General features: G+C 40.5%; 1 protein-coding gene across 1 annotated transcript; it reads left to right on the top strand.

Moving 5' to 3' along the window:
* Positions 1 to 191: 191 nt before the first annotated feature.
* slc13a4 (solute carrier family 13 member 4) lies at positions 192 to 23,324 on the top strand (the record flags this gene model as incomplete). The annotated part of the gene is made up of 16 exons (XM_083907040.1): positions 192 to 314; positions 6,024 to 6,152; positions 11,255 to 11,391; positions 12,477 to 12,652; positions 13,110 to 13,173; positions 14,014 to 14,053; positions 14,661 to 14,747; positions 14,859 to 15,043; positions 18,727 to 18,846; positions 19,095 to 19,196; positions 19,419 to 19,520; positions 19,906 to 20,018; positions 20,348 to 20,469; positions 20,763 to 20,924; positions 22,754 to 22,891; positions 23,187 to 23,324. The coding sequence occupies 16 exons, from the start codon at positions 192 to 194 to the stop codon at positions 23,322 to 23,324; spliced, it is 1,938 nt and encodes a 645-aa protein (XP_083763166.1).
* Positions 23,325 to 24,361: the final 1,037 nt, after the last annotated feature.

Raw genomic sequence — 24,361 nt, 5'->3', positions numbered from 1 at the left:
CCAGTTCACCAACCTCACACACACACAGTTCCAACCAGCGTGTGTGCGTAAAAGCGCACAGCCAAGACATACTTCAGAGACGGCTTCCCTCTCCCTCCTCCTGCCTGCTTCTCTCGGGTCTCTCGGCCCGTGACCCTCAGGCCCGGTTCTGCTGAGTTGTGGCCGCTTCGTTCCAGAGCCCCGGGTCACCCATGAGGCTTGAGGCCGCAGCCAGGATGGATGTGTTCAGGAAGCTATGGAGTGCGAGGAATATGATCGTCGTCGTGTTCATCCCGCTGGCCCTGCTTCCATTACCACTCATCCACCCCACCAGCGTGAGCAAAAATATTATTATTACTTTTATTAGTAGTTGTAGATGAAGTGTTATACAAGCAGAACTGCAAAGTAACTTGTGTCAGTCATGAACTTGTCAGGGAAGTTTCTGATTATTAATCAATCAGTGCTCCAGCAGAGGCAATATATAAAAGTTACTGGAGTGGTGCGCATGCAAGAGGCAAAAGTTACATTATTAATAACTGAAAGTTGCTCTCAACAATGTTTTAAAACACATTAGAAATTGTTTTCAGCTATTTGTTCTAAATTTAATCAAAGTTTGTTAAATACCGAGACAGAAATCCATAAAGCTGTAAACAAAACCTCCAGCTGATGTTGTTGATAAGTCCCTCCTGATTGCTTCTAATGGCTGCTGCTGTGTCCTGATGGGATTTTGGTTTGTTTGTGTGTGTGAGATAGATAGCAGAGATGGAGAGAGAGAGAGAGAGAAAAAGAAAGAGAGAGACAGTGAAAAGGCTCACTGTTCCTGTTTTGATGAATGCTTGTTACAGAGATCATCAGCTGAGTAATCTCTCTCTCTCTCTTTGTGTGTGTGTGTGTGTGTGTGTGTGTGGAGGAGATGTCGCTACATGTTGATGAGATGGAGATGAGTGTTGTGCTTAAAGAGATATTTCAGGTTTTGTGAAGTGTGGCTGTATGAGGGTGAGTCTGTCACCTCAGATGCTGATATTGCTCTTGAAAACTGATTTAAGTCCCTTCAGGAGGCATCTGATGTCTTCAGCATCTTCCTAACGTGTTCGTCACTGTAGCTCACCTAGAGTTTGGTAGTATGACTCTCAGTTAAAGTGTATAAATTGCTCACTGTCCCACAGCAAAGTTCATAGAGAAACTCTGCAGACATTTGAACTTAACTTGACAACAATAGGATTATCCCAATCTGTGCAAGTCCTCGAGAAAACGTGTTAGGTGTTTGTTGCCAGGGTCAAATACTGAGTAAAGTTTTTTGCATTGAGTGTGTAAATTCAACAAATCTGACATGTATTTCACTCTATGTGATACTGCACTTTGCTGTGTCACACTTTCAGGATGTAAGGTCCAAATGATGCCCATTAGCCCCAATTTGCCCCAGTGAACACCAGATTGGTGACAAAAAAAAAACGTATTCACTTCTTTTCTGAAACTGTTTCCTCCTGAAGACGTTAAATCACACAGAAGAAAAGATATTCCATCCAACAAAAAAAGAAAAAAAAAGTCTTAACTAGTTGCCCAGGTTGCACCACTTGCACAAACCATGGTAGAGGGGAATTAACTCTCTCATGGCTGCGCAAGAGGAGCTTAAGTAAAACAAAAAAAATGATAGAGTGAAATCATTTGGATTCAAAATAGGCATAAATGTAGTTTTTTTTCCTCCTAAAAATGATAATAATTAAAAAATACAAACAAGAAATGTAAATACTTTTCATTCATGTAATATAAACTGATGAGTGAACAGTGAAGAACAACCGTTTTAAATGTTTGTGCAAACAAATCTTATCTCTCAGATAATAACCCCAGTTTAAGTTTTCATCAATAGTCAAACGTGTTTAAATTCACTTTATAGTACTATTTTCAATAGTTCACGGCTGGTTAATTATGAAGTCACAGGTTTTTATCACTGACTAAATAAGTTCATAAATAACATGTAACAAAGGTACAGGTGTGTGTTTATTGTTACTTTGAATGATTCACATAGAAATGCTCGCGTCTCTCTTGATCATTGATTGAAAGCGTGTGTCACATGCTCACACGTCGTTGATTAGCCACTCAGCGCTGTCAGCCAGGAGCCTTGTTATTCTGTCAGGACTGGTGCATGTTTGGCAGGAGTAGGCGGCACATGATGAGGCCAAGGGGGGAGGGAGAGCAAAAGAACAAATGCAGCACTACAAAGAAAAAGAAAGAAACAATCCGAGCAATTAAGTTATATAATCAACCCAAGGCCATGCTGGATTTTGGCCCCCACGTGGCTTACTTACACCACCAGAGAACCCAGATGGTGTGAGGAATGTGACGGAGGTTGAGAGGGACTGTGTGATTTGTGTTTGTTGTGGTGCTGTGTCCAGCTGCAGCAGGGACAGGACATCAGCTGGGTGCAGTCACAGAGGTGAGACACGGGGAAGCAGAGTTAGTGAGACACCTGCAGGATGTCACACTCCAACCCAGGGACGCTCCCATCAAAGTTTTTGGGGGGCTCGGGGGCTTTAAATGAAGCCAAACTGACACTTCTAACACTTCACTATTCACCTGTAAAGCCTCCTCCAACACCTTTGGTGATGCAAAATAGCCAAGTCTGTATATACTTTGTCAGCTGTGGTGCAGAACCAGATGCTTTGGTGTTTATCTGTTCAGGAGGACGGTGTAGCTTACACCATTTGATAGGTCAAGGGTAGATCTAAAGTGAAGCTGTGCTCACAGCGCCCTCTGCTGCACTATGCAGCAATTACTCCAGATGGTCTGAAGAGCTTCTAAGCTTTATATTTTGATCGGATCAAAGGTGAATTTGACTACAGATCTTTTACTTTCTGTCCTCCTCTTTCCTTTGCTCTCTCCCTAAAGCTATTTGTGCTTCTTTGTTTGTATCTTGATACTAATTATAAAGCATTTAGTCAGAAACTAGTGGCCTGCACCATCATTACTGGGATTCCTACCAAGTTGTTGTTGCAGTCTCTTGTTTGTAGCTGCTCATTACATTAAATATGGTGCTTAAATTGTCACTGCCTGATTTGTCGATGCTGTTGTAGCCGTTACATAGATACGAAAATATACCTCCACAACAATTTGACATAATATTGTGAATTTAATGTAGATGTTCTTTGATGTGCAATGAAATACCAATGACCATAGTACTGAAAACAGCACAGGGCAGGAACCAGCTCTGGCTCATCCTGTAGAATACCTCCTGTAGTGTTCCTGGTCTAGTCCAGTACTCCTGCACCATCTCTTTTGTTATGGAAATAAGGAATACGAGGAACTCCAATCTTAAAAAACGATTCTAAAGGTCAAGAATTGGTGACATGTACTAGTGAAACTGCAGTAATAAACCCTCAATGTTACACCCTGGACCTGTAGCACTGACAGGTCCTCTTTGGTACATGAATGATTCTTCTCCAAATGTAAGGGTTTAGTTCACTCTTAGAAATAAAAGTGCTAAGTAGAACCATATAAGGTTCTTCAGCTTGTCCTCATAGGAGAACCTGGAGAGGTAACATCTTAAAGGATAAAGCAGATAGAACAGTAAGATGTAAAGTTTTGCTGCATGGAAAGACATGGGCTCCATTAAACATTGAAGTTATGTTGGTTTTTTTTGTACACTGTAGCTTGCGTGTGACTGTTATCTATCAGTTTAAGTGGTTCAGTGTTTTTACAAATCTTTTTCCTGACCTAATCTACCTATCAGGAGTCTTAGAGCCACTGTGTGTTCACGGCCCATATCCTAAACTGAGCACAGATAACATGGAGCCGATGAGTCAATCAATGAGCTTCTGTTATACTGTTGAGACACAAACGAGCCTGACGGCATGCAAATGTTAATAATGATTAGGTTTAAAAAGAAAATGATTAGGCCACTTTACCATATATCATTGTTAAAAAATGCACAGAACACACACACACCTCATATCTCACAGGCCATTTTCCCATCAGATTACCATTATTGTATTGACTGCTGCTCTGTGACACGTCTCAGTGTAAAGTCTGGAGGTTGAGACCTGCACCTCTGCTTACTCGGCACTTTGGCATCAACAAATGAACGTTTAAGGATCTGTAAGCTGCTGTCTTGGTGAGACAACTCTCCTCTGATAGACAGAAACCAATAATCAATGAGCAGTGATCATTGAAACCCATCAGCTGTGTTTGTCTCTTTGTGTTTACTCATTAATCCATGCTTGTCTCTTTTATTTGCTCTTTCATCCCGAATGACGCTCTCTCTCGTCCTCTTTCCATTCATCTCAATCCTTAACTTGACTTCGTTAATCACATTATCAGACGTCCTTCTCAGTTACCTCACACTTCCTGTGATTGTGACCCATGTGCTTCTTATTCATCTTCATTAATGAAGAACACACAGGAAAGCTAGTGGCTAATGTGCAATCAAACAGTCAGTAATAAAATAAAATCATATTATTGTGATAGTCTAAACCATACTTTTAAAACACATGCAAACATGCTATTGAGAATTTTGAAGTTGGCACACAATGGTGCTAGACCTTGTACATTCTTAGAAATAAAAGTACTAAGTCGAACCAAATAAGGTTCTTCGACTTGTCCGCATAGGAGAACCCTTTTTGGCTCAAGGTAGAACCTTTTTATAAAGGTCCCACCTGGAACCCTTTTGGAGGGTTCCAACAAGAACCCTTTTAAAACCCCTTATTCAGGAAAGGGGTTTTAAAGGGTTCTCTGGATCAAAATGGTTCTTACTGGAACCATTAGTGTTACCAAGATCCATTGAAAAAGGAAAGGGGTTCTCAGAATCAAATGGTTCCAGGTAGAACCTCAGCCCTTGTAGAAGGACCCTTTTGGAAACCTTATTTCTAAGGGTGTACCAACCAGCCATCATTTACATTTAATTTAAATTGTTCAAATATTTTCCCTGATGAGGCTCGTCTTTGAGTACGAACCAAACATATTTTATATGTAATGTTCCAACAGTTGTGCGGGTAATACCAAGAAATTCATTGTCCTTCTTAAGTGAAATTCACAGCAAAGCATCCACATAAATTGTGGCTTAGGTCAGAAGGTCAGAATTGACCCATTTCCTTATTTATCACATGTTTTGTTTTTCTTTTCATAAACAGTACATGCACTTTATCGCACGTGTTAGGGTTTAAAGGGATTATTCAATTCCATGGTTTGAATGTCAGTCAATTCAAGGTCTGGACACACTTCCTGTTGGAGCTCTGTAACAGTTACAGGGCTCCAACGTGTCCAAAGTTCACTAATGTCAAATGAATTGGCTGTTTTTTCCTTATGTAAATGTATTGCAAGCTTACACTGCATACCAGTGTTAATGGCAGGAGCACTGTCTAATACAATAGGAAGGACACATTTCATCTTCACAATTTGTCTCCAAATGTTTGTCCAAAAATTGCCCCAATTTTAGATAACAGATAACATTAGGTCTTAACAAAATGTCACGAGATTCCACTTTAGTTGTTAAGGTTGCGGAGCCTGTGACTAAATCTGCTGGTGTTGAAACAGAAATGCAGCATGCAGACTGGTATGTTGATATTATGCAACCACAACAAGATTAATTAAGACAGCAATTAGTGTGTTTTGTGTGCATGTGTGTTTGAGACAGAGAGAGAGAATGAGAGAGCTTTTCTTGGATAAACTTGCCTTTTTCTGGACCAGTTGTCCTCATGTATTCTGGTTCTAATGAAGAAGAACTTCGTATTTCAGACTCTGGTTAAGATGATGGTTATGATTAGGGATAAAGCTTTGTAAATAAATACAGTGTCCTAACAAGAATAGCTGTGGAAATCTATGTGTGTGTGTAAAAGAGCATGTTTTATGATCTTATCTTATCTTCGCTCCTGTGTGTCTTTTATTGTGCGATGTGTTTTCATATTTAAAGGAATATACTTTGATGTTTTTGCAAATAGAGCTTTTGACTTTGTTATTGAGAGTGAGATCGCATGGCGTTAAGAAAAAGGAAAGACAGGAAGTGGGTCATTAATGCTGTATTTTAAACATCTTTGATTGTGTTGTACCTGCAGGAGGCGTGCTGTGCGTACGTGCTGATGGTGACGGCGGTGTACTGGGTGTCCGAGGCCGTTCCTCTGGGTGCAGCTGCTCTGGTCCCAGCTTTCCTCTACCCGCTGTTCGGAGTCCTCAAGTCCAGCGAGGTAAGTTTTTCCAAGTCTGTTGAGCTGATTCTGCAGGAAGTTTTACATTTTATGTCTCAATCCTTTCATTTTGGTGAGTTTTCTATATTATATAAATGAAATGCTCACATGTATAAAAGACAACAGATTACACAGCTGCACAGAGACAGTATCTTAATTAAAGCGGACCTAGACCGGAAGTTCCAAGTAACGCTGTTTTTTAGTGTGTATCTGCGTCATTACCTTGTTTATGAAGCCCTGAAGGTTCTAAACAAACAGTTCAGCCACTGCTGAGAACGCTGTGTTTTATTGTAATCTTGGGCTCAGCGAGATCTCTGAAAATCCAGTTATATTTACGTAAACAGCGGTTCTCCTGAACAGCAGATCCTCCTGCTCCGGGCACTAGTCCGGATACATCCGGTTGCGTACATTGAACCACAAAAGAAGAATAACATCCGTTGTGGAGGTGTTTCACGAGCGACAGTGTCTTCTGACTCTGGGTCTGACTCCGGGTCAAAGTCATAAAAGGGACTGCGGCGGGGAGTCGTGACGAAACTATTGTTAAACATTGTTAAAACAATGTTTTGATAATGAGTAGCAGTGCATCCACCGTTCCTGAGGGGGGAGCTGCGCTTCTGAGAGCGGGTGTCCTGAATATGTCACTTCCGGGTTGAGAGATTTGAGTCTCAAGTCTCGCGGCTGGGAAACAGCGTCAGAAAAGAGGATTTCTATCGTCTTGTTTACAGCAACTAGGAGGTTTTTGACCATAAAAACAACTTAATGTATGTAAGTGGACTTCCATAACTAACATATATGTGCAACAGGACCACTCTATGTGACCTTTAAGGGTTACTAAATGGGGGGGATTTGGCCTGGACACAGTCCTATATGGACCTGGACCTATTTATATATATCTGCCACGATTAAACGGTGCATTTATGATATAGTTGGCACATGTTTTTTTGTCTTAATGGCACCAGAGATCCAGAAAATGAAGCCCAATTACATGGGCTGTATATCATCACGTGACAACATGCAAATTTATCAACATTACTGAACATCTTACCTCATTTCGTATCAGGAGTCATGATTACAGCAGCCATGATTAGAGCTCTTGTCTATTTATACCATACTTTTGATATTTTTACCATTTTTAAAAAATATAATCAGCTCCAATATAGTCAGTTAATTGGATAGTGTATGTGTAGTTTTATCAGGAAGTAGCTATAGAATGTTAAATGTTAATGTTATAGAATTCTTAAATCTAATTAAGCTATGGGCTCATCGAGTGAGGATCTGTTTTTGTAAAACTCTGAATACGTGGTTAAAATGTACAATGGCTCCACATGTAAACATCACAGTGTGGTGACCTTTGACCCTCTGAAGAGGGAATGTTATTTACAGTAAGTTGGTAAACTGTGTTTGGACTCAACAGTGGACCCAAGGCTGCCTTTGAATATTAGGATATATCTGATTATTACAATGTGTTACTGTGCTGGTGTTAAGAGTCACCTGATCAAACTGCTGCACATGTAGATGTACAGTAATTCCAGATTATGGATGAAAGCCCTTTAGTGGCCTATAATGATTATAGTGTTATATGTTTCAAGAGCTTCACTCTTTCTGTTTGCCTTTAAAGTGTTGAATTGATGCCCCAGCCAAATAGGGGGCAGTATTTCACATCTTCTCATGTTGGGCTGAAGACTGGGTGGATGCCTCATCATGACTCACTGTTGCCCCCTGAGGTGCAAAGTGGTACTCACAAGACGAACCATAGCTAGCAAGTTGAACTCAGTTACAAATTCACACTACATCATTTTCCGAGTAGTAGGATCTTGTCCATGTATTGAATTCAGACTGAATGGTGGGACATTTGCATGAGAAAGCCTCTTAAACATTATTTGCAAGGACATTTTTTTGGATAATTTTCATATCAAATGTTGTAAAATAGCCCTGTTCTTTGTGCAAAGTGCTGCCAGGGTTCTTTAAATCAAATGTAAACACTTTTCACACCACTACGAGTGAAATTGAAGTGGTGTCAAACTGTTATGATTGTAGCAACTGCACAAATCATACAGTACATACATTTTTATTTTACAGGGGTATTGAAAGTTTACCTTATGTAATTTTCAAGGGCAATTTCAGATATTTAAGGATCATTTTGCCTTGAGACCTATATATATATTAGGGCTGTCAAAATATTAAAATTCTTAATCAGATTAATCACAGGGTAGCTGTGGATTAATCACGATTAATCACGATTAATTACCATTCGTAAATATGCAGGAAAAATTCTAATTTTCTCTTTATATTGTTGTAGGAACGGAGAGATAAATAAAGTATGTTAAAATATAAATGTAAAGAATAAAATACTGTAAATAACTTGTAAAAACCTATAAAAACTTAGTAAAAAATAAACATTACATTGTAAAGAACCCACATTATAAGACAATATAAATAAATAGAAAAAATAAAATACTGTAAATAATTGAAAAAACTTAGAAAAAAACTACACATTGCACTGTAAATAACTCACATTATAAACAAAATATAAAGTATAGAAGGTAAATAGTTTTCTTGGGGGAACTAAACCCACAGCAGGAAATTCCTCATCAGCACCTTTGAAGCACTGCTTCTACTAGTTAAAAAAAATTAACGCGTTAATTCCACAAATTAATCATCCTGCGTTAACGCGTTAATTTTGACAGCCCTAATATATTTATATGTATATATATATATATACATATAAATATGTATTGGTCGGACATTGGCTGGATATATATATATACGTATATACGTATATGTGTGTGCGTGTTTTAAAACAGTTATTTCTTAAGGCCACATTATACTTCTCCGACTGCGTTATCCGACTGCGTAACCACAGAGACCCCTCAAGCCTTCATACTTCTGCGTCGTGGACGGATACGCGCCGCAATTTCCCGCCCGAGCAGTAGGGGTAGCTGTGCAAGGTTGTTGTGATTTTGGCTACAGTGAGCAATGGCGTCTGAGAGAGAAAGACTGCTGTTGTTGAAACAGTGGCCGTTTGTCACTGTTCTGTGTCACGGAACGCAGTTTTAAGATAATTTGAGGCGAGAAAAATTGACCATTTAGAGTCTAAACATATGGTTTGTGTATTAAGATATGACGTATTTATAGTTTGGCAGCGAAGTTGTCGGCGGTGATCAGCTCCGCCTCTGTGGACGCTCGGTGCGCACTGTGAGCTGGCACAGAGCAGCGATATCTCGGCCTGTCCTGAGGACCAATCGCAGCTCTTGCCGTCTCCGTTGTCCCTTGACGGAGTGACGGACACTTAAAAATATTTTGTGCAGTCGGAGACGACGCAGAGGCTCTGCGACAGGTTCTGCGTCGACGCAGAGGGCTCTGTGTAACCTATGTAGAGCACTTTACGCATGAGTATAAATTGGGCTTTATACTTTTTCCCCTGTTGAATTATTCAATCTGAACTACATAATAGTAGTATCTATATATTATGTTATATATATGTTATGCTACATATAACATAATGTCCCATTAAGTGTGTGAGTGGTTTGGTGGTTGCAACTGTGCTATATTTATCTCATTATGTGTAGAGGTGGTGACGTCACTGGGCTGTAAAAGTTTTATCATCTGTGACTCTGCGGAGCGTGAAGACAACCCCATTAACCTGGTGCTCCACATCACAATTATACCACTGATGTGTCTCTCTGGAGTAACATGCCATTCAGAGTGTGACACCTCTTCCACAGTCATCAGCACCCAGAGTCTCGTGCTCTGCTTGGGTGAAAATATGATTGGCTTCTTTGATCTTAACAGACCAAGAGTGTTTTATACTAGTAACGCTTAGTTTCCTCTCCGTTAAACTCCTCTTTCGTATCATTACATTAAAAAAGTGAGTTGTACGCCTCATGAGACCAAATCACATTGACTTAACTGTTTCCTGTTAACACTGCTTTAAGCCTCTTGTGATGGCGTTCCGTAAATATGCCAGTGGAGAGATTTATGTAACTTTACCAGTCTGTTACAGTTTACCTCACATGAACCCACTGCTGACCAGTCAACACTTATTTCTATTGGCTGATTATTCACAGCTATACTTTGTGTGTGTGTGTGTGTGTGTACTGCAAGTGCTAAATCTCACCTACTTTTCTCTTAAAACCAAAGACTTAAACCTGAATTAGAATTAGTTAAACAGGTTTTCAACCAAGCTTCACTCACTAATGAGCTGAGAAATCACTGTCTCACTTCTCTAACCCTCACATTAGTCAACACAGTAAGTAAGTATTGCCTTCTGTAATTATTTTGTTCTGCTCTAGTTCACCTATCAAGTGAAATCACAGTTACAAAGCAACAGGGGCTGCACAGGTAACTGCACAAATAATATGTGACCAAGGGCAATATCCAAATCTAAAGACACTGCAATTATAGTATTTGATAAAGTTAATACATGTGTGACAAAAACCCAGCGTAATGATGAAAGTCTACAGTGCTGCACGGATTCATGTGCACAGAAATATGTTTTGTCTGTTGAAAGAAACTAAAATGACAGTCGATATGGGATCAGTTATAATGTAATAGCAACATAATTCTTGACCACACCATAATAAAACACTGTCTGCAGCAGAAATGGTTGATTACTTTTTATGAAGTGTGAGAATATTAAATGTTAATTGATTTTATCAGCAGAAATGACTCACATTGCTTCCTCCCAGCTTCTTATGTGTCCCTAATTTAAATTCATCATTAACTGATTGTATTAATGCAAGGCTCATTCCGCTGGATATTTAATTAACAGAATTTGATTCGGGAACATTCTTACATTGTTATTTCACTGATGTTTAGTCCCTGTAATACTTCATTTTGGTGAGAGGTGAGTAGACGCAGGCGTATACAATGCCCGTGAGGCCGTGAACCCTGTGGGTGGGAAGTAGAACAGATTTCAAAGAAACAACTGTAAGTGTCGATCCAAAGCACGGAGGGTGAAGCAGAGAAAAGTCAAAGGATGACTCCCTGCTCTCTCTTTACATCCATCTGTGAACAATTTAAATGCACTGGTCAGGTGTTATGTAAGCTTACATTTTAATCTGTGTGTGTGTGTGTGTGTGTGTGTGTGTGTGTGTGTTCAGGTAGCGGCTGAGTACTTTAAAGACACCACTCTGCTGCTGATGGGAGTCATCTGTCTGGCAGCTTCCATAGAGAAGTGGAACCTGCACAAACGCATCGCTCTGCGCATGGTGATGATTGCAGGAGCCAAGCCTGGCATGTGAGCAGCACACACACTATTTTACACACGCGTATGTTCGGTTTACATGACTTCAGGGGACATTACATTGACTTACATTCATTTCCTGGAGGCTTATGCTAACCTGAACTATAATGACTACCGGCTTAATCCTAACCCTGACCCTAACCTCAACGTAACCCTTTAACACTGAGCGTATCGCATACCATACGTTCGCATTACCGCAGTTACGAAGAAATTCCAGCAGTCTCTGAAAGCTGAGAAGTTGCATGTCAAATCCATGGTTATTACGGTAATTTCACTCAGCCTCTTTGTCGCCAGAGAGGGAAAAAGTGGGAAAAACGCCTGTACATAGTTTCCATTATTTGGCATGTTTTTAGACATTGAGATTGAAATAATACACTATTTTAGCATAATGTAAATTGACTATAAATTGAGAAGAACTGTCAGATATTGAGAGTTATTGTGGAAAAAATCACTTACTCACAGAGGACACTTTATGGCAATTTTATGGTTAAAAAAAATCCAAAAAATATTTTGAGGTTTAGGACTTAAGGGCTAACTTTAAATGATGTCTTCACCTTAAAATGTAGTAATTTACGTTATGGGGACTTGCTTTTTGTCCCTAAGGGAGACAAGTCCTCATAATGTGACTGTGTAAACAGATTTAGGTCCCCACAACATTAGTAATACCTGGACACACACACTGAATTATAAGGAAAATAATGTAAGTCTCGAAAAATTTACAGATATGTTATTTGCTTAATTTTAAGGATGTTTTTCATTTTCCTTTCATAAATGTTTAATTTTATATTGGTTTATTGATTTGTAATCAACAACTCACTAAAGTAATAGTACAGTTAGTTGAAAACCCTGATTGTCATCTTTTTATCATTAATATAAAGTTGTTTTTTTTAAGGAATCTCTAGCTTAAATAAAAAAAAATATGTGCCATATGTTTATTGAAATGTGTGGAAAACAACAAATAAACGTAATAAAAACTTAATAGTCTTACTCTTGGGGACTAAAGCTTAAAAACACTGCTTCTCCCACAAATGGAAATGTCAAAACACAGACAAACGAATGTCCATGTTTCTCTGGTGCAGGTTGGTGCTGGGCTTCATGTGCTGCACTGTGTTTCTGTCCATGTGGCTCAGCAACACGTCCACCACAGCCATGGTGATGCCCATAGCTGAGGCCGTCCTGCAGCAGCTCATCTGCACCGGCCTGGCCGACAGCCAAGGCGACTCCGAAACTGCCGATGCCCCAGAGGATGACAGCGGTATTTTATTGTTACTACCATTATTATAATCTTTATTCAATCACATTCATGTGATTCCAACTTATTCAGCGAGATCAGTTCTAGCTTTGTTTTTGCACTTAATTCCAAGCTGATAAAGCAGCAAAGAGGAAAGTGTTTGTTCCCCCACTTCTCTACAGACCTTTGGAACCTGGGATCAAAAACCATTATTTCCACTATTTTATGGAGAATGTGGGTCTTTAGATAAGTAAACCCCACAAGAGCCTTGCAGATAAAAAATAAGTGGTTGTGGCTGTCGTAAGGCGGCTTTCCATGTCTGTCTGCAACACACTTCCTGCCCAAAGACATGAAATGCATGTTAATAGCCTGCAAAGCCTCACACCAGCCTGTGTACATTAGTTCATCACACAAGTAAAAAGCAAAATTCATTTTTTTTGCTCCAATGTTACAATCTCACACTCACTGTTGTTGTCGACAGTTGTTTTAGACCAACAAGAAAACCAGGACAAGAACCAGCTCAAGCTGCTCTATCACAGCAACAGGTACAGTATGTCGTAAGTGTGTGTTTGTGTGTTTGAATGTACATATACCAGTGCACTGAAGTTGTGTAATCATGCACAGCCTTATTTTGAGAGGCACTTTAGTATTTACCGTTCAAAAAACCAAGGCTTAAACACTTAAAATCACCTGAAACTTGGTCCACTTTGATACAGAAGACTTTCTGATAGCTATTGACATCTTCCATAATCAAAATTCATCTTATATCTGTGTTGTGGAAATTCTCTGCTGCTGGTGAAGAATGAAATAGAGAACTTCTGCTGGCCGACAAGTTTTATTTTTAGTTTTAAAAGGTCAATCTTCACAGGAGTGATCCTAGCTGGAGAAAAACCCAGAACAAAGTGAGCCCTCCACATTTATACCTGAGCAGCTCTCCTTTTGCATTCCTCCAATAGACAAAAAGTCTGCCTCCCCAGGCTGTGTTTTCACACCTCTTTGTCTACTGTAGGTATCGGGGAGCCAACTCCCTGCGGATGTTGTAGGAAGGTACAAGTTCAGGCTAGACATTCTAATTACACAATATAAAATATATAGAAATTGAATTTGCTATTACAATCTGTTAATATGTTGCTGAGATATACACATCTAAACTTTTTAAACACACATGCCAAAGGACGTTATCAGTGGGTACATACTTCATCGATCATATTTTGATTGATCCATTAAAAAAACTGTGGACAGGAAGTTGCTAACAGGACAGACACATTTGCAAATACATCTACACCAAATAAAACATATAGCTCAACAGTTGACAGTGCTGGCGTAGATTTTCAACAATCCAATACAGTATCATTTTCATGTGTTTTTTTCCCCTTTCTTTCCAGCAGTGACGGCACCAAACTGGAGCTTGCTACATTCAGCGAGGTGAGACTTATTATAATAAAAGATATAATTAATATAGAGTAAAAAAATCCTGGTATATCAGCCCACATTCTTATTCTTTGGAGGTTGTTTTTCTTATTGGTTTTGCCCTGAGACCAGGGCTCTGCAACCTGTGGAGCTTGTGTTTTAATATTTTGTCAACAAAAAATATGCATTACATCCTATGTCTGTGTGCGATATGAGCTTTATTTTAAATAAAAATATACATTTTAATGTAACGGAGTAGTATAATATTTTAAGTATAATGGAAGGAATCAAATAATTTGTGTTTTCCTTTGTCAACAGCTATGAAATAACAACAGTTTTCTGCAACAAACTTTTGTTAATATATTTATAACTTTATACATGATGTTATCCTCATTTTGTGTCTCAAATATGGTTCCAGGTGAATGATATTTGTGTGGAGATCCCTGCCTTAGACTATAGGAATAATTCAAACTCCTTGCCTGATGATAGATAATGAAAACCATACCTCAAGCATATTTACGCCATCATTAGTATGGGGCACATTTTTATGCTGAAAATACATTTTCGGCTTTTGCAGAGTAGACACTAGCGGAAAAATCAAAGTGCTTTCTCTCATCATCAGGTTCACAGTGTGGAGGTAAATGGTTTGAGTGTGAAGCCAGTCTCAAACCGGGACTTCATCAGTAACTCTAATGGACACCTGCCGCAGGTTAGGAACATTTTATTGGAGTTAAATGATGCAAGCGCGGGCCTGTAGAGCTGCAGATGAGAGTGAGAAATGTACAGTTTAAAACCCTCTCTCTCTCTTTCTCTCTCTTAGGTTAGCGTTGAAATTCCAAACGTGAAGCGGGTGAAGGCCAGGAGAGACTCCCAGTATCCCACCAAGAAAGATCACATGATCTGTAAATGCCTGACGCTCAGCATCACCTACGCCGCCACCATCGGTGGACTCATCACCATCACGGGCACGTCGACCAACCTCATCTTTGCAGAGCAGTTTAACACGTAGGTACATGTGCACACACACACACACACACACACACACACACACACACACACACACACACACACACACACACACACACACACACACACACACACACACACACACACACACACACACACACATACAGACTCAAGCCCACATTATACTTCTACAGCTACAGTGTTATCCAACTGCGTAACCACGGAGACGCCTCCAGCCCTCACAGCTCTCTGTCGTGGTGCCGGATATGCACTGCAATTTCCCGCCCGATCAGTAGGGGTCGCTACGCAAGGTTGTTTTGATTCTAGCTACAGTGAGCAATGGCGTCTGAGAGAGAAAGACTGTTGTTGTTGTTGTTGCAGCTGAATTACATTGAAAAACAGAGACTTTTAATACAAACATGGAGATGTGAAAGACTGACTAGATGTGTCCGGAGGTGGTACGTACGTCCACTAAATGTACCGGGACTGATGTCAGGCAAATTTAACGCTCTTATTGTTCCGATGAGGGACATGAACAAAGAAACCCACTTCCCTTGACGGAGTGACGGACACTAACACAAGATATTTCATGCAGTCGGAGACGAGGGAGAGGCTCTCCGACAGGCTCTCCGCCGATGTAGAGGGTTCTCTGTAACCAAAGTAGAGCACTTTACGCAGGAGTACAAATTGGGCTTCACTTGTCTAATAAGATAAAATGGGAGAAAAACCATCCACATGTACTGGCAGTGAAAAGATTTGCCAGTACAAAATTAGCAAAGTAGTAAAAAGGTAGCAAAAGAAGACAAAATAAAACAAAAACAAGACCAGGCAGAACACGGAAGGTCATTAAAACATGGAAAAGGGAGAACATTAATTATGTAGGGAGTTTGAATTTGGATGCATTTCAACGATTATTATTTGTTGGCCGCTGTGCTGCTTGGAAGGATACACTTCATGTTAATTGAGCGATGTTTGGTGCACGGGGTCCAAGATCAAACTAATCAGTCTTTACAGTGCCAACAGAGCCGATTTCCTCCTCCAGCAGCAGCACTAAGCCTGACAGAATTGCTTTCTTCATGTCGCAGCCTTGTAGGACAAAGGTCAGGCACGTGCGTGTGTTTCCAGTTGCAATGAGCAAATAAAATGTACAACATGAAAACACAGAGCTGCACATTTTCATCAGATTTATAAAAATAGCTAAAGGTGGCGAGGGCCCCCTAGTAACACACACACAGAGCGACATGCTGTGCTGACATTTGTGATTGACATTTTGCCAAAGCTGCACTGCTGCACACGTTCACATCAACACATTATTAACTAAATTGATTCTTTTTGCGTTATGATCTTTTCTTTCGGTCCCCATTTTGTCATTTTGAAACCCCTCAACACATCGTGCTTCTGTGCTTCAGCTTGAACACTTGACAGGATTAAGTGTTTGCAGCCTCCAACGGCAGCAGCAGAGAAGCACCATTTAGCAAATTCAGGCTTCACTGTTTCAATTTAAATCTTCAATTAAACCCCGCAAGCAGTATTTCATCCACTTCATGGTAGAACAGTGCAGTAACAGCAGCAGCACAGCAGAGGAACATGAGGGCAATGAGTTAATTCAGTGAAGTCTGGAGTTTATGTCTCTCAGCCTCTGGGATGTGGATACTTCTTTGATTAGCTGGTTTTTCTGTAGCTACTGGACGGATAACCAATGAAACGAACTCACAAACCATTAACATTAACTAACTTAACTGTACAATCAAATGAGATAGGCTTTTACCATTACATTTACACCCATGAAACTTGTTTATGAGTATGAGATGGTGTTCTGCACTTACAGCTCTTCAGGGTGAGAAAAATGAATATATAACATACAGCTGCTGCAGACAGGAAAAGAAAGTTATTAGCTCATGCTTCCATCTCTGGTGTGAATGGTGGAAATGTATTCTGGATTAATACTGTCTTATTTATTCTCCTGTGTATGATCAGCCTACTACAAATGAACTCAAACCAAGTTTGGTGCGATGGATGCTTGTAATGGACGGCAGAGTTGCTTCTGCAGCACATACTGTACATCGCGGTCATCATCATCGTCGTCGTCCCCTCTGTGCGTTACCTTTACCCTGATTAGTGTCCATACAGCGCAGAGCTCAGTGAACCACATCGGAGCAAACATACTTAAGGCGGAGAAAAACACAGCAGTGGAAACTGAGTGATCTGTTAGAGCATGAAGTCCACTGAGGATGAATGAGCACAGGTTCACTGCACTGAGATGCTGTTTGAGTTTTTTTCCCAAGTTGAGAAGAAATCATACTGAAGTCAATGTAAATCTTTGGCGCATCAGCTGATGTCACAGTGATACTTGACTCTTATCAGAAGTGCAGGGTCAGCTCTTCTGCTCCTGCTGCACAGATAAGAAGATGAGGATGACAGCAGCAGCTGTCATTCAGAGAGCAAACATGTGAGTCCAGTGCAGGATCAAGGGTTCACCATGATCTCAGTGCTCATGTGATCTGTTAAAGAGATATACAGGGTATAACTTTCTGAAGGAATTGCAGCAGGATTACTACCCTCTTCTACTTGACCTGAAGCCAATCTGGCATGATACATTGAATTTGTGTGATTGAGAAGTTGAAATAAAGAGTTCACGTCTCCAATTGAATTGAATGTTTGTTTAGAATGAAGTTGAAAATTAGTACAAAATGAGGGATTCAAAGTGGGAAATATATCCAAAATGAGAACTTTTTTCAAAAACTTTCAAAAACAGGTGCTGTGTTCCTTTAAGAGCACCAGTGGGTGACAAGCTGATGCGCTGCAAATATGTGTATTGATGTTGAGATGTTGTCTACTATTGCTCAGAAACTGCACTGACTTGACTGTCATTGTAGATAAAAAATAGTTTAATTCATCACAGCCCTCTCTGTCTTTCATTGTACATGTAAATTTACTAGGGCTGGGCGATATATCGAAAATGTATCGTTATCGAAATTTACGAAGATAATCGACGTAATTTTGCCGTTATTGATAAATTAGAGAATTCAAAAAAAAAAAAAAATGTTTTTCTTTTGTGTGTAGGTAGGCAGGCTACCGGTATGTTCATGTCCCTTTAAGACACTCGTAAGTACTCAGCGTATACATATCAAACATAACACACATATAAATATGTTATGTCTGATATGTGTCAGTACTGATATCTGTGTGTCACGGCGCACATGCTTATATCAGGCAAATGGTCAATAATGCAAATTAGGTGATGACGTCATCAGCCACTTCGAACTTATCGTTCATTTATCGTTATCGAGGTGAGCTGCTCAATATATCGTGATATTGATTTGAGGCCATATCGCCCAGCCCTAAAACTTACCCCTGTTGGGGGGTAGTGTTTACTTCAGTTGCTGTGCATCAAGAAGACACGGGCATTTCCGCATGGAGTTTGCATGTTCTCCCCGTGTGTGTGTTGTGGGATGGTTTCCTCCCACAGTCCAAATTACATGCAGAGGATTGGATGCTTTAAATTGAACCGACGTGTGAATTTGAGAGTGAATGGACTGGTGATCTTTCCACAGTGTACCTTTTGCCCTGCGTCATCTGGGATTAGCACCAGCTGCCCTCGCGACCCTCATGTTGAGGATAAAGTGGTCAACAATGATTGAATGAATCCCTTTTGGAGGTGACTTGAAACCTGCCACCTTATAATCATAATCGTATTATCATAAAAAAATCTCTCTCTACAGTCGCTATCCAGATGCAAAGGTGATAAACTTCGGCACATGGTTCATCTTCAGCTTCCCCATCGCCCTCATCATGCTGGTCCTCACCTGGCTGTGGCTGCACTTCCTCTTCCTTGGCTGCAAGTAAGTGTGTGCATGTTTTTGGCTGTGTTAAACAGCTGTGCTGTGCATGTCCATGTGTGAACAGGTCTCTGCATCTTGTCCCACTTATTGCCGTCTCATCATTATAGACATCATGATAATCCCTCTGTGTGCTGTTGCATGTTGAGCCGTGTCATCGTCTGGTGTCCTGTGGTTGCGGGGTTGGAAAGCACTGAGCGCGTGTGTCTGGTTTCTTGTGTGTTTTGTTGATGTCGCTGTTGTGTGTTCAGCTTCAGGGAAACATGCTCACTGAGTAAGAAGCGCAAAACCAAGAGGGAGATGATATCAGAGAGGAGGATTCAAGAGGAATACAACAACCTGGGAACCATCAGGTGTGTAGTTGCTTCACTGTGTGTTTATTGTTTTATTATCGGTTATCGGTCTCCTTGACTACTAATAATTGGTATCTGCTATCATAGCTTCTCCACCATCATCTTCAGGCGTGTGTTTCTTACTCACACACCAGGACATGACACTGGTGAATTCATATTATCACCCATGTTGCTCACAGACTTCTTTTTGTGGTTTCTGCTGTTTTCCTGTGTGTGTCCCAGTTACCCAGAGGTGGTGACCGGTGTGTTCTTTGTCCTGATGACTCTGCTGTGGTTCACCAGAGAGCCCGGGTTCGTGCCTGGTTGGACGTCTCTCTTTGAGAAGTAAGTGCCTCGAAATGTTGTGATGGCAGAATGATGATGTTGTCATTATCACGATCATGTGTTGGTGCTCAGACAGAGATCAGTGGTGCAGTTGGTCAGTAACACACTGTCACACAGACAGAAATGCACCGTGACTAAGTGCTGATTGTGCTGTTTCGAATTGTGAATTTCATTTTCCAACAGCACCAATTTGCTCAGTTTATGATGTTGTTAAATGACCTGCCTGTAGTCTCTCGCCTTTATTCTGAATTAGGTTTGAGTGTTTTTAATTGTGTTTGTGCTTTCAAAGCCTTTTTACGAACACAGTATTAGGCTTCATGTAAAATTATCTATTGAAACAAAATGTGAACGACAATGAAAAGAAAACAATTTCCCTCCCTATCAGGAAAGGCTACAGGACTGATGCCACCGTATCTGTCCTTCTCGGCTTCCTGCTCTTCCTCATACCTGCCAGGCGACCGTTCTCTTCCTCCTCCTCATCCTGCTGCAGAAACACAGGTCTGTTATGCAACTTTTTTTAAATAGTCATCTGGGTTAAAAGCAACACTTTAATAGAGCACATCTTTCTATAAGAAATTATTAATTCATTTGTATTTGTGAGATTTTTTCTGAAACAGGAAGCACATTTTGTAACTTCAGGTAATTAAAAATAGGAAATGCATACATAATAAATTGGGCCTTTATGGCAGCAATATTTTGGTTCAAATAATGCCAAAGATAACAATGGGATTATGGATGATTATAACTATAGTGTGGGTCACAACATCAAATGTTAATTTCTTTCTCTGTCCTGTGTTTTTCCCCTCACTAAAATAATAATGCATAAAATGATAATTCAGAGTCAGACCCACTGGCTCCAATGATCACGTGGAAGGATTTCCAGAGACTGATGCCATGGGAGATCGTCATCCTGGTGGGAGGAGGCTACGCACTGGCTGCTGGTTGTAAGGTACATGGCATATGCATAATCTAAAAAATAAAATTTCTTCCCGAGGCTTTATTTACACATTAACACAGCTAATTAATATTGTATTGAAATGGAGTAGTGTCAAAACACAGACTGTAATGAGTGACTCTTCACAGAAACGTAAGAGACTCGAGCATCAAATTGAGAGACTGTAATATTTGATAGTTCACTCACATGCGTTGTATCTACTCCTCTGTGTGTGTGTGTGTGTGTGTGTGTGTGTGTGTGTGTGTGTGTGTGTGTGTGTGTGTGTGTGTGTGTGTGTGTGTGTGCAGGTGTCAGGCCTGTCAGTATGGATCGGCAGACAGCTGGAGCCCATGAGCGGTCTTCCTCCCTGGGCCGTCACCCTGCTGGCCTGCCTGCTGGTGTCAACAGTCACAGAGTTTGCCTCTAACCCAGCAACTCTCACCGTCTTCCTGCCCATCCTGTCCACACTGGTACGACACACACATGCACACACACTGTTGTGGAAATTCTCTGGTGCCGGTGAAGAATGAAATAGAGAACTTCTGCTGGCCGACAAGGTTTTATTTTCTTTTGAAAGGAAAACGTCAGGAGGGATCCTAGCTGGAGAAAGGCCCAGAGCATAGTGAGCCCTCCACATTTATACCTGAGCAACTCCCCTTTTGCATTCCTGGAGTAGACAAATGGGTCTGCCTTTCCAGGCCATGTTTTCACACCTCTTTGTCTACTGTAGATATCGGGGAGCCGACTCCCTGCGGATGTTGTAGGAAGGTGCAAGTTCAGGCTAGACATCCTAATTACACAATATACAATATACAATACACAAAAGGACCTAGTATTTTGTGTTAGGGAAAGGCTCTAGCTTTGAGACAAAGAAATTGAATTTGCCAGTACAGCACACACACACCTCTCTCACATTGGGTCTTTGGGCAACAACTGTACATGCGGATGTAAAAATATCAGATTTAGGAAGTGGTGAAGAAAAAAAGAAGAAAACTTAAGGATCGACTGGTTGACTGCAGGTTTGAATAGAAACATGTGAAGTTTAAGAACAGACAGAAGTAGGGAGTGACTGCTATCTACTGCTAGTTTGTTTTAGGACTTACTCAGTAGAGCATCATATCATTCTTTGTGTTATTTAGAGGAATATAGACAATAAAACACAGCATATATAGTACATATGAGTGGGCACCAGTGTGATTGACAGCTGGTAGGAGCCTGTTTGCCGGTGACTTCTGGGAACTTTCATTTTCAAAACTCGAGGTTTCTCAAAGGGAGTACATTTTTGTACCAGACAGACTGTATCTCCATACAGTATAAAGGAGACTCCAGCCCTGACAAACATTTACATCCATGTTTGGATAAAGCATGAGCAGGTATGAAGTCGTTTCCATAGTAACTGCATATTATGGTACAAATACACTGTTTCCACTGAAAGACATTCGCACATCCGATGAGCGTAACATACAAATAATTTAGCAGGTGGTGTAATTGCAGCTTGTTACATGCAACGGTAGAAAGGTCAGTGCAAATTACAGTGGTGTCGCATGCAACCAGGCTCCGATTGGACGACACCGGCTGTCAATCACAACTCATAATGTGTTTTGGTCCAAATGGGAACAACATAGTATAGTGTATAATGTATGTATAATGCATATAATGTACATGTTCTTCAAAAGAATACTTGAAACTAGAGACTGAGACCATTTACTCCTTGGGAAAATGTTAGTGTTTTGTCATTTAAATTTATCATTAAATAAAAAACGTATTTCATGTTTTTGTTGCATTTACCGAACTGTGACGTCATATCTGATGCACGTACCGAACTGTGACTTTTGTGTATGCTACACCCCTAAATTTAAACACTTTGAGTTAGTTCTTTTTGCCCCCTGGTGGCTATTCAATATATTTTACTTCCTATTTGTCCTCATGACGAACTGGAAGACTGTAATATGGTCTATTGAGTGATTTGTGCCACTGGTTTGAAGAGGGCTAGTCTCATTTAAAGGGTGGTACCGTGTATTTATGTGCATCAAATTGAGTTCAACAATGTCTGAATGAAAATATTATTAATTACAGTCGTGTGGTTATTTGCTTGGGAAAACACTGGGGGTCATTGTCTGCAGTAGAATTAGAAATTTTGGCTGCGTTTTCCTTTTTATTTTTCTAACAACTGTTAGAAAAAAGGCTCTGGTCATTGACACTGACACTGTCTCTTCTTTCTTTTCCATTTCTTGCCCATGTCTCCTCCGTCCATCCATTGTCTCTCATTGTTCTCTTTCACCTCCTTCTCTCCTTCCAGTCAGAGACTCTGCTCATCAACCCCCTCCACACTTTGATCCCAGCCACCATGTGTGTGTCATTTGGGGTCATGCTTCCAGTTGGGAACCCCCCCAACGCCATCGTCTTCAGTTACAGCCACCTGCAGATCAGTGACATGGTAGGACACGCACACACACACACACACACACACACACACACACACACACACACACACACACACACACACACACACACACACACATGCACCCACACACAGTCCCGTGCTCTTTGTGCACCTGCAGCATCAATAGGCTGCAGGGTACAGTGTGTCAGAATTTGAAGATGTATTTCTTCACTTACTAAACTAAAATAGCGAAAGCTGGTGCTTTTGTAAAGTTAAACATTTCTGACATATTTCCATTTGTTTTTTATTCTATTAATGTATTCGTCTTTACATTTCATTTCTCCACTAGGTGAAAGCAGGCTTTGGAGTGAACCTTATCGGCGTGGCGGTGGTCATGTTGGCCATATCAACGTGGGGCGTTCCACTCTTCAACCTGAATGAGTTCCCAGCCTGGGCAGCGGCCAGGAACATCACTGGAAGCTTATAACCACTGAGAAGAGGAATGGTTTGAATCAGTGGGAGATCGAAAGAGACAACGGACAACAAGAAAATGACAGTATGTTGTGCCTGAGCGGATGTTTCGCCTGTGATGGGAGACCGTGATGGGAGGAAGAGAAGAGAAAGAACACTTTAATTTAGATTTAAGAATTAGAATTATATTTTGGCATCGCAAGGAGATGTCCTTGTGAAACTGGACTGGATTGAACTCTGACCTCCAGAATTTTTATTTTTTTTACCCTCAATTAAAGACGTTTGATGAGGATTTTCACTGAATCACTGAAGAAATCATTAAAAGTGACAGAGGTAATCAAGAGCTGATGTTTGATGTATGATTGGAAAATGATAAGTAACTTTTTAAGAGCTGCTTCATACCCTTTCCTGTGGAGAACACTGGCGTGTGGGTAGAAAATAAGCTACACTGATTTTGTAGAAAAGCTTCTTTTTACTGTGTTGCCGAATTTTCTAAACATCAGATCCAGATTACACACATTGGAACATTGTGGGCTGGTGAAATCGGACTTTGGTTAGCTGAAACGGTTTTAAAAACAGCAAACTGCTGTTTAAATATTAAAAAAGGGCTTTTGCTGTTGCTGCTGATGTACTGTTTCAGTGCCAAGCCTTTACAGATGCACACAATAACCTTTCATGAGTCAGTATGCAAAAACAGAAGTATAATTTTGTATTTATCAACAAACCGCTGTCCTTAGCTGCTATCATGTGCCTGAATGATGTCTTACGACAGCCGATCTTGTGCCTGTTATACTGTGAACAAGTTAATATACATTGGCCACAGTTGCTATACATCCTGCTGCTTGTGCTACAATATTGATGTGACTGTGTCTTGAAGTAATCCAACCTCGAACTGTGACAGTGTCGGTGCCTTATGCACAGGAACTGTGTTCACTGCCAGCACCGAAAGCAGTAGTAAACATTCTTTCTTTTTTGCTTCACTCCATTACTCCATGACATTACAATATCTTGTACTTGTACAACTTGTATTTTATACTTTTCTCTTACGAGTCA

The sequence above is a fragment of the Microchirus variegatus genome (genome assembly GCF_963457635.1).
Source record: "Microchirus variegatus genome assembly, chromosome: 20".
Lineage (NCBI taxonomy): Eukaryota > Metazoa > Chordata > Actinopteri > Pleuronectiformes > Soleidae > Microchirus > Microchirus variegatus.
Note: the sequence above shows the minus strand (reverse complement) of the source record. Positions and strands in the feature narration are given on the sequence as shown.